Source organism: Quercus suber, unplaced genomic scaffold (assembly GCF_002906115.3).
Source record: "Quercus suber isolate HL8 unplaced genomic scaffold, Cork oak 2.0 scaffold_154, whole genome shotgun sequence".
Lineage (NCBI taxonomy): Eukaryota > Viridiplantae > Streptophyta > Magnoliopsida > Fagales > Fagaceae > Quercus > Quercus suber.
The window spans coordinates 1,269,572-1,281,198 of record NW_027069615.1 but is presented as its reverse complement, the minus strand read 5'-3'; the positions used below and the strand labels follow the sequence as shown (position 1 = coordinate 1,281,198).

The following is an 11,627-nucleotide window of genomic DNA, read 5'->3' as shown; positions in this document are numbered from 1 at the left end:
CCTCAACCAATTGCTCCTTCTCTAACAAAGGCAACTGTGCTCCAACTTGAAAGTACTTATCTGGATCATTCCCAACACTCACCCTCTCCAAATTCTCACACTCCGCTTCATCGACGGATGTGCTGAAGAGGGTTGCTGGAGTCGTTGATTGGTATAAGTCATTCTCAGCCGTGGCCGAAGTATCTGTCTCTGGCCAATGTTGAATAGCCATTATCAGGCATTGCTTGGCCATGGCTTAATTTCCCAATATTTCTAACACCTGGTCTCTTGATGGATATTTCACCTTTTGATGAAGAGTAGAAGAAAAAGCCCTTAAGGTATGCAACCATGGCCTACCCAAAATAGTCGTATACGGAGAAAAAGCATCTACCACAATGAAATCCACCTCCATCACATTTGAGCCAGTCTGCACAGGTAATCTAATCATACCCATCGGAATGACCGATCTACCTTCAAAACTCACCAACAAGGAGCTATAGGTTGTCAGATCCTGGGGTCTCAAATTCGGCCCCCTAAACAGGTCAAGATACATCACCTCAGCTGCGTTCCCCTCATCAACCATCACCCTTCTCACATCATACCCCCCGATCCTAAGTGTAACTACCAAAGCGTCATCATATGGTTGTATGGTTCCTCTCTTGTCTTCATCCGAAAAGCCCAACACCAGTAAGGTGTCTAGCCTGGCTCTCTTCAGCATTGAACTGGAGCCCTCATCCAAATAATGAGACATAGACATTACCCTGAAAGGGCAAGACCTGGTTCTTCCTAGGGCGGCAAATATAACGTTTATCGTGCCTAAGGGGGGTCTTGAAGAAGCATCTCCTCGAAATGTCGAACCTGCCTGACTTTCTCGGCCACTGGAATGATGCAAAAGCTAGGTCAATTTCCCTTCTTGGACCAGCTGATCCAAATGGTCCCACAAATTTCTGCAATCTTCAGTGGTATGTCCATGATCCTGGTGATATTGGCAATAAAGGTTTTGATTACGTTTCTCAGGATCCCCTGCCATCCTATTAGGCCATCTGAAAAATGGCTCGTTTTTAATCTTCTCCAGAACCTGTTGTACTGGTTCTCGAAACACGGCGTTAACGACCTGGGAATTAGCAGATCCTAGTTGCCCCCCAAAGTCCTTCTGAGGTCGGTTATTGTTGTACCGATCCAACCTGAAACCCTCCTCTCCTGAGGGATTACCTTGGACTTTCCTTTACCCTATATCTAATCCTCCTCTACTCTTCTATATTTGTCAATCCAATCCATAAGCTGATATAGGTCAATTGGTTCTATTGTAGATAGATACTTTAGGATAGGGCGGTTAGGGTAAGATTCATTGTACTTGTAACCAATCTATTCTTTATTAGTGGATTCTTCGGAAGTATTAACTTGAAATTTACTCAGTGAGGTTTTTGCCTGCAAGGGTTTTCTCCATTGTGATCAAATCATCGTGTCAAACTTATTTTCCGCTACATTTAATTTAAGTTGGTGATTTAATTGTGCCTTCACTTGATTTTCATGTCATTTGACTAATTAATTAACATGTATTATTGAATTAATCAACTGGGGTCAATATATAACCCAACATAAAGTATTGATCTTGCTTTATATTGTTATTAAAATTTATTTTGATGTTATTCTTTATATGAAAACATAGAGTATCTTTGATATACTTCTTTTGTATAACGAATATAAAATTTGTACAAACTAATACTATATAATATGCATTTCATGCTTGTAAAGTTGTGATTTACAACTATGTTTTCTATTGGCTTTAATTCCTTGTCAAATTTGATTGTAATTTTGTTCAATCATTTCTCAATATTTCTATGGGATTTAATGTAAGGGCTATGTGTGAGAGTTTGGTGAAGAATTTGTGAAGAAGTGGTTTTCGCGACACTTGTGATTGATGACCCGCAAAACAAGCCACGTGAGAAGCACATGCTGGAATTTGAAGAGTAATTGATAGGCTGGTTTTCGTGAGTGACTCGTGACTCAGGTCAAGTTGCTAGTGACCCGCAAAACCCACTGCTTGATGCTTTTTGGAGTGTGATATTTCCTATTCTTTACCAACATTATATAAACCCTCATTATCCACAAAATATAAGAAAAATAACGAGTATTTTCTGAAGAAAACCCTAACTAAACACTTGAGAGTTAGAGATTGTTTTACCCTCAATCCTCTATATCATTTCTCTAAAGCTTCCATCTACTCCCACCTCTCCATCTACACATCCTTGTGAGGGTCTTAATCCAGACACTTACCTCACCCATTCTGAGTGTTGAGAGAAGTTTTGATGCCTTTGGAAGGTATTAGAAGAAGCCATTGAATGGCGGATGCAATTAGGCAGAATTGCAGGATCTGGAAAGCTAGTGAAGACAAGACTCTGAGAAGTCCGTTGGTAAGAAGAGCTTGGGGGGTGTGGGCTACGAAGAGGTTTTTTTACCGAGTACTTCGATTTCCTCTTTGATAACATGCCTCAGTGTTATCTTGTATTTTCATCTCTTTTCCCTACTCTTTAAACTTTATGTTTATTGCTTATTATGCTTGCTTATGGCTTAGAGTAGTGTTATCGGTTTATTGTGAATGCTTTAATCTTGTTTTGCACTTAAATAAGTTAGAGTAAAATCAATTAAGCCGTAATTTAAAATTGGGAGTCTAAACAAGCATTAGTGTTTTCACACTAATTGAACTTTCAATGCTTAACATAGGTTTGAGATTATAATGGATATTTGTGTAAAATGTAAAATGTTCTTTTATATTTACATTATATATATATATATATATACACACACACATATTTGGTTAAGCTAAAAAAAGGATTCTTTCTAATGAAAAAAAAAAAAAAAAACTTAGCATTACTTAAAAAAAAATACCAGTGGTTATAAATTTTAAAAATCTCTAAGAATAAATATATGAATAGTTTTTGAAGAACCTTTCTGCATTATTTAAAAATCTATAAACCTTTTCATTTTGTTTTCTTAATTTTAGAGATTTTATTTATCTTTTTATTTTTAAGATTTAAAAATATTTTGTACCTCAATTTTTTGGATTGGGTTGTGATCCTTTATTGTCCGAATAGCATTTCTTGTTGAAGTTTGGTTTTAAACAGTCCCGCTTTGTGTAAGCCATTTTTGTGTTCTATCTTAAAAAAGTAATTATTTTCTCTATTATTTGTATAGATTTAGCACAAAAACATGCATATAAGAGATGAATGTGTAAAATTATTTATTTATTAAATATGTTTAAAATCTAGGTTTATGTTTATGTTTATGTACATGTTTATATTTAAGTTACTTTTAGAATGGTCACCAACACAAAATAGGGTGAGATAAATTAGCATATTAAAATCGTATATGAGTATCATTTGAGAAATTTCTCTTTTATTTGAATATTCAATATTTTAGTAAAGACAACATTTTAATTTAGTTTAATTTAATTCTATTAATTATATACACTTATTATTTGAAACAAGGCTATAATCCATGCCACATGTTGGTATGGTTAAATTAACAAACTAGTTCACTAAACATCAATCAAAATTCCTATAATTTTTTTTTTTTAGGTTTTTTTATACATGCTTATAAAATATTGTGGAAAAAAAAATTTATCAAGAAGAATGAAAGAGGATAATAATAAAGTTTCTTTTTCAAGATACATAGTAAACAAACCATAATGCCTTCTTCCTACAATTACGGCTGGCCTAAATGATTTTATCCAAACAACTTTTAGATGAAAAATATAGTTTGGACATTTCTTGTGATAAATTGTCAAAATTTCACTCGAGATTGTTAAAATAAAAAAAATAAAAAAATATAAAAACATTATTAAATAATATATTAACGTACTCTTACATTTTGTTTGATAATTATTAAACTACAAAAGAATGAGTAAACAAAATAAATATACAATTGGGTTTACATTTTCAAGCTAGCTTTATCCAATACCTCTTTTCTCCTTTTTTTTTTTTTTTTTTTTTTTTCTCTCAATTTCTAATTCTCTTTCTGTTATCATATCAACACAAAATATTTTCAAGCTAGCTTTATCCAATGCTTTTTCCTTCTACATTTTGATGTAGAAGGAAAACTATTAACTTGCATTTAATTATTTCTTGATGATAATGAATCTTACAAACTTTTTCAAAACATAAACAAGAACATGTGCTTATACATAAACATGTATTTTAGTCATGAAAGAAATTAAATAATTTTATACATTCATTCCACTACAAGAAAAATGCCTATTAGCGACCAAGAATTTTTACGGACCCAAAAAGCCCTCTCAAAAATCTTATTTGTGATGGCAAAATAAAGCCCTCGCAAATACTTGGTAAAATGTGTAATATTTGTGACCAACAAAAAAAGCTATCGCAATTATGTGTTATAGTCGTCACAAATACTAATATTTTGGAGGAAAATTTTCCCTCCATATTATTTGCGAGGGACAATTAAAAATCGCTCGTAAAAAACGTATTATTTGTGACGATTAAAAAAACCGTTACTAATACTAAATTATTTGCGAGGGCTTGGATCGACCTTCACAAATAATCATTAGAATGTCAAAATTTTTGGAGGGAAATGTTCCCACCAAATTATTTCGAGGGACAATAAAAATCCCTTGCAAAAAGTATATTTTTTGTGTGGGTTAAAAATATGCCCTTACTAATACTAAATTATTTGCGAGGGCCACAATTGACCTTCGCAAAAAAATCATTAAAATATTAATTTTTTTTGGAGGTAAAAGTTATTCTAAAATTCAAAGAAAAATAAAAAGAAAGGCATAAACATATAGCACTTTGCATTCTTTAGATGAACCTTTTGTTTACAGTCTTAAAAAAAAAAAAAAAAAACTTTTATATACACCCTATATAAGAAAGGTCTGTTCTTATTTTCTAAACAATTGTACCCATAAAAAAATTATTGCACTTTCAACTTCAAAATGGTAGCCTAAAATTCAAGAATTTCAACCTTTTGTACTCTCTCTCTCTCTCTCTCTCTCAAAAGTGAATAAAAATTTCTTCTCATTAAAATAATGCATAAAAAATGAGTTCATAGATCAAATGGTAAATTATATCCGATTGGCATGAAAATTAGCATGCATGTTAAAAACATATAGAACATGTAATCCAATGGTTGGATTTTCAAAATATAAATTCAATAATAAGTTATTGGGTGATGTAACATTTTTTAGAGTTATAACAAGTGTAACTTGAATCTAACTCTATATTTCTTAATTCGATGTGAATTTTGACAAATTTACTATTAGACTACATTATCTTCATATATTTTTCATGCTTATAAAATTTCATGGTGATCAAATATTAATTGGCACGTCATCAATTAATTGTTTAAATTCAAGTTTTGTTAGTTTAAAATAATGCATAAAAGATAAATTTATAGATCCAATAGTAAATTACATCTGATTGGCATGAAAATTGGCATGCATGTTAATAACATATAGAGCATGTAATCCAACAGTTGGATTTTCAAAATATAAATTCAATAATAATTTATTGGGTGGTGTACATTTTTTAGAATTACGTCAGGTGTAATTTGAACCCAAATTTATATTTTTTAATTCTATTTGAATTTTGACAAATCTACCGTTAGATTACATTATCTTTGTATATTTTTCATGCTTACAAAATTTTAAGGTGATCAAAGATCAATAGTCATGTCATCGATTAATTGTCTAGATTCAAGTTTTAGTAGTTTAAAATAATGCATAAAAAATGAGTTCATAGATCAAATGGTAAGTTACATCCGATTAACATGAAAATTGGCATGCATGTTACAACCATATAGAACATGTAATCCAACGGTTGGATTTTCAAAATATGAATTCCGTAATAAGTTATTGGATGGTGTAATATTTTTTAGAGTTACGTCAGGTGTAACTCAAACCCAACCCTATATTTCTTAATTTGGTATGAATTTAGACAAATCTACCGTTAGATTTCATTATCTTCCTATATTTTTCATGCTTACAAAATTTCAAGGTAATCAAAGATCAATAGTCATTTCATCAATCAATTGTCTAGATTCAAGTTTTAGTAGTTTAAAATAATACATAAAAGATGAGTTTATATATTAAATGGTAAATTACATCCGATTGGCATTAAAATTGGCATGCATGTTAATACCATATAGAAAATGTAATCCAACGGTTGGATTTTCAAAATATGAATTTCGTAATAAGTTATTGGGTGGTGTAACATTTTTTAGAGTTACGTCAAGTGCAACTCGAACCCAACCCTATATTTCTTAATTTGATGTGAATTTAGACAAATCTACCGTTAGATTACATTATCTTCATATATTTTTTATGCTTACTAAATTTCAAGGTAATCAAAGATTAATAGTCATGTTATCAATCAATTGTCTAGATTCAAATTTTAGTAGTTTAAAATAATGCATAAAAGATGAGTTTATAGATCAATTAGTAAATCACATCCGATTGGCATGAAAATTGGCATGCATGTTAAGACCATATAGAGCATATAATCCAACAGTTTTATTTTCAAAATATGAATTCAATAATAAGTTATTGGGTGGTGTAACATTTTAGAATTATGTCAAGTGTAATTCGAACCCAACCCTATATTTTTTTAATTCGATGTGAATTTTGACAAATCTACCGTTAGATTACATTATATTCGTATATTTTACATGCTTACAAAATTTCAAGGTGATCAAACGTCAATAGTGATGTCATCAATCAATTGTCTAGATTTAAGTTTTAGTAGTTTAAAATAATGCATAAAAAATGAGTTTATAGATCAAATAATAAATTACATCCGATTGACATGAAAATTGGCATGCATGTGAAGATCATATAGAATATGTAATCCAACAGTTGGATTTTCAAAATATGAATTCTGTAATTAGTTATTGAGTGTTGTAATATTTTTTAGAGTTACGTCAACTGCAACTCGAACCCAACCATATATTTCTTAATTCGATGTGAATTTAGACAAATCTACCTTTAGATTACATTATCTTTATATATTTTTATAGTTACAAAATTTCAAGGTGATCAAAAATTAATAGCTATGTCATCGATCAATTGTTTAGATTCAAGTTTTAGTGATTTAAAATAATGCATAAAATATGAGTTTATAGATCAAATGGTAAATTACATTCGATTGGCATGAAAATTGGTATGCATGTTAAGACCATATAGAACATGTAATCCAACGGTTGGATTTTCAAAATATGAATTCAATAATAAGTTATTGGGTAGTATAACATATTTTAGAGTTACGTCATGTGTAACTTGAACTCAACCTTATATTTCTTAATTCAGTGTGAATTTAGACAAATCTATTTTTAGATTATATTATCATCATATATTTTTCATGCTTGCAAAATTTCAAGGTGATCAAAAATCAATAGTCATGTCATCAATCAATTGTCTATATTCAAGTTTTAGTAGTTTAAAATAATGCATAAATGATGAGTTTATAGATCAAATGGTAAATTACATCCGATTGGCATGAAAATTGGCATGCATGTTAAGAACATATAGAACATTTAATCCAACAGTTAGATTTTCAAAATATGAATTCAATAATAAGTTATTGTGTGGTGTAACATTTTTTAGAATTAGTAACTAGAACCCAATCCTATATTTCTTATAACTAGAACCCAACCCTATATTTCTTAATTCGATGTGAATTTAGACAAATCTACTATTAGATTACATTATCTTTGTATATTTTTCATGCTTACAAAATTTCAAGGTGATCAAAAATCAATAGTCATGTCATCAATTAATTGTCTAGATTCAAGTTTTAGTAGTTTAAAACATGGAATCCAAGTTGTAGTCACATTTTGGGGAGGCTTCTAGCCGCCATCAAGATGCCATCATTCTATAGTGAATGATGTGATTCTTTGATTAATGAGGATTGAACTAAGTGATTACACAAAAAGAGACCTCCTTCATGATTTCTTTAGCCAGTGAGGTTTAATTGTAGAATTATAATGAAATGAGTTCTCCCCAAATCAAATGCCAAAGAGCCCTTAAATTTAAAATTTTTAATTTATTGTATATGATTTAGCTCATTGTGAGGATTACATATTGTTCTTAGCTCATTGTAGTGATTACATATTTTTCTTTTAACATGTGACTTAAAATAATTAATATTTTTTATTATCTATTTTTGGCCAACTATTCAAATGTGTGAATTGTATCTAATTTATTTCATTTTTATTTTATTAATTAATTTATGTGTTGCATAGGCATGTTGCATAAAACGTCGCTATATGCTTACCCCACCCCAAATTTTTCATTGCCGCACAAAATTTCCCCCTATTTTTCATTTCCCACCTTTTTTTTCCCCCAAAGCTTTTTTCTTTAATTTTTTTTTTTCTTTCTTTTCATTCGGCTCCCACTTCTCAAACTCTTAAAAGTTAAAAACCCACTTTTCACCTCAGCCACCATGGATCTACTCTCTCTCACCTCAGCCACCACCCACTGCCACCGAACTGATCTTCTTCATTAGATCATCTCTCAAACCCACATCAGACTTGAAATTGAAAGTGATATCGGATGCAATTGAAGAGTTTTAGAACACAAGCCAGTGCCAGCATGATGGTGGATTCGTTTAGTGGGGTGGGAGTCAAGGCTCCTCTGGATTCTATCAGGGGCTTCTATTATTGTTTCTGTATTCAATTACATGCTAACTTTTGCCACTCTCTCCTTTACTGGGCATTTGGGTTCATTAGAGCTTGCTGGGGCATCCATTGCTAGTGTGGGAATTCAAGGTCTTGCTTATGGGATTATGGTATGACTCTTTCTTTTTTTTTACTTGAGAATTTATATGTTGCCTAGGAAAATTATTATTTCACATTTACCCATTTCAAGACTGTCGTTAACACCACACAAATATTGTGGATATGAAATTTTGCAATGTTTGTGTAGTGTGAAACGGGGAGTGTGAGACAATTACGATCCAAAATTCTAGTTACACTATATATATATATATATATTGTCTTTCATTATATGTTTCATGTATGTAATTCTTTCTTTATGATGGAAAAAAAAAAAAAAAAAAAAAAAAAAAAAACAGTTGGGCATGGCTAGTGCTGTGCAAACCGTGCGTGGACAGGCATATGGGGCCCAAAAATATGGGGCATTGGGCGTCATATGCCAGAGAGCAATAGTTTTGCATCTGGGAGCAGCAGTACTCCTTACCTTCCTCTATTGGTTCTCTGGCCCAATCCTCATAGCCATAGGCCAATCTGAGAGCATAGCTGAGCAAGGCCAAGTTTTTGCACACGGTTTGATACTCCAACTCTATGCATTTGCAATAAGCTGCCCCATGCAGAGGTTCCTCCAAGCACAGAACATTGTAAAATCCTCTAAAGGTTCTTCTTCTTTTCTTTCTAAAGGTATTTTTTTTGTTAATTAATGAATGCCATTGTTGTTTGATATAGTATGTTGTGAATTTTGTAAGTTATTTTTTATTATGCTCAGTTTCCTTTTCTTATTAAACCCATGGACANCCCCAAGACGTTTAAATAGAGTTTGGGCTGAACTGGAACTCTGCAGAAAAATAAATCTGTACGTGGTTCGATCGATCGAGTCTAATTTTCGATCGATCGAGCCTTACAGATTTAGTCCAATAAATCTGCACTCACTCGATTCCAGTTTTACAAATAAACATACTTTGAGCAAGCCTAAACAAGACTAAACAACCTGTTTTGATCATGGTTTGCCAACACTACACATTAGAGTTCTAAATACATAAAATCCTAAATCTTTAGAACCTAACATATTCTATATTTTAAAGTTTGAACTTATATGAATTTTTATCTTTCAATTGATCAATTTTTAGTAATTATTGTACTATTGTAACATGATAGTCAAAAAAAATTATATAAAATAATTAAAAATAAATAAATAATAAAATATTTCAAAAATTATATAAAATATTATTACTGATGACATAAAAATTTGGTCATAAATAATTTTATAGTGACGACAAAGTCCCTTGCAATTTATACAATAGCAATGCCACTTAACTCCTTGCAAAAACATTTTAAGCGACAGCTTAATGTCGTCACTATAATTCCTAACTAATTGCGAGGGGTTAAAAGCCCTCACAAATAAATTTTAGCGACGACATTATTTGTCCTTAAAAAGTATGTCGTTAATTTGAAATTCACAAATAACTAATTGCGAGGGTATAAGGGTCCTCACAAATAATTGTTAACGACGACTACTCCCCCTCACTAAAAATAAGTGGTCGACTTTTCTCGTCATTTGGTAATATATTTGCAAAGGTGGATATGTTTAGCAATGACAAGTAAATTGCCCTCGTAAATTATCTATTTGCGAAGGCATGGTTGCAAAATCTCTTTTAACAACAAAAGCAAATACGACGGCCTTCGAGGGCCACATGCCCTTGCTAATAGCCTTTTGCAACGATATTTGAATTTTTGCGAGGGCATTTTATCCTCGCTAGTAGACTCTTTTTTTGTAATGTTCCAAGCAAAATGATTCTTAGCTTGATTTTGACCGTTCCTCTCAGTCAAATCTATTCACAATCAAATAAAGATGATTAGTAAACTTTAAAACTAGAGGATTAAGACCAGAAAAGGTCCCAATCAAAATAAAATTAACTTAATGATGTTTTGTGAAAAACTCCCCCTTTAATTCAATATTTCTAGTGAATCTTAGGTTTTCCCTTAGGATTTTTTGTGTGTTTTGAAAAGTTTTCATGTATGGCTTTATATATTGAGAAAATAGGGGTTTAGAATGGCTCTTAGATGATGTGAGATTCCTTCCAAACTTCAACATTAATGTAGAAAACTTACCTTTCATAGGTTTTTGATACCCTAGCTGCGTGCACAGGTTTATGCGTGTGTACGCATGCATCAGACCAACGTATGTTGGCCGAGGATTTTCTTGGCCTTTAATTTTCTGAAAAATAGATTTATTTGCTCATAAAATGTTACATTTTCCATTTTAACACCTCTCAAGTCAATTTGTAATCTAATCAGGCCCAAAACCAACCTTGGGCCTTAGAATTTTGACGTCATTAGGGAACAGTGGCCTGAGTCGCAAGGGATACAAAATACGGTGTCTATAGATGCCCCTCTTTTGATTTGTGAGCTTCTTCAATGGAATCAAAAGAATAAGAGACAAAACAATTTGTTTCCACATATAACTTTGGCCTAAAAACAAGCTACCTAATTAAAAAAAATATAACATAAGTTCAACTAGTGACTTTTTCAACTCCTCTCTGACGTAGTATCCATTCATATTATTAGCAAAAGTGATCACATTCATAGCAATAGTAATAAATTAAGTATAACCGCTAGCCATGTTGAAGTCAGGGTTAATTTAAATTTTTTTATTTGTTTACCCTTATAAAATAAAATAGGAATACCCTCAAGTGAAATCAGGAACACTCTCAAAAAATTTTATGCCAAACAAAAAAAAATTATGCCGGCCAAATCCAAACGTATAGCTTTCAAAAAAAAAAAAAAAAATTGTAAAACCTTATGATTTTACAGAAAAAATTTGTTTGGATTTTACAGAGCAAGCCCAAAAAAAAAAAGCCCAACATCAATGCTAAACAAATACCCAAAGGCCCAACCCAAACGTATTCTAAAAAAAAAAAAAAAAA

General features: G+C 31.5%; 2 protein-coding genes across 2 annotated transcripts; one reads left to right on the top strand and one right to left on the bottom strand.

The window, feature by feature from the left end:
• Positions 1–235: 235 nt before the first annotated feature.
• LOC111996916 (uncharacterized) lies at positions 236–736 on the bottom strand. Its single transcript, XM_024028956.2, has one exon. The coding sequence runs from the start codon at positions 734–736 to the stop codon at positions 236–238; it is 501 nt and encodes a 166-aa protein (XP_023884724.2).
• Positions 737–828: 92 nt separating this feature from the next.
• LOC136061149 (protein DETOXIFICATION 41-like) lies at positions 829–9,480 on the top strand. The gene is made up of 3 exons (XM_065777373.1): positions 829–976; positions 8,584–8,777; positions 9,063–9,480. The coding sequence occupies exons 1-3, from the start codon at positions 829–831 to the stop codon at positions 9,402–9,404; spliced, it is 684 nt and encodes a 227-aa protein (XP_065633445.1). The 3' UTR covers positions 9,405–9,480.
• Positions 9,481–11,627: the final 2,147 nt, after the last annotated feature.

Bases quoted from the DNA above. Each gene is read 5' to 3' on its own strand.
- LOC136061149 (XM_065777373.1), top strand. From the start codon at position 829: ATGTCGAACCTGCCTGACTTTCTCGGCCACTGGAATGATGCAAAAGCT. The intron at 977-8,583 runs GTTTTGATTACG...CAGTGCCAGCAT, and splicing joins TGGTGATATTGGCAATAAAG to GATGGTGGATTCGTTTAGTG. The intron at 8,778-9,062 runs GTATGACTCTTT...AAAAAAAAACAG, and splicing joins GTCTTGCTTATGGGATTATG to TTGGGCATGGCTAGTGCTGT.
- LOC111996916 (XM_024028956.2), bottom strand. From the start codon at position 736: ATGTCTATGTCTCATTATTTGGATGAGGGCTCCAGTTCAATGCTGAAG.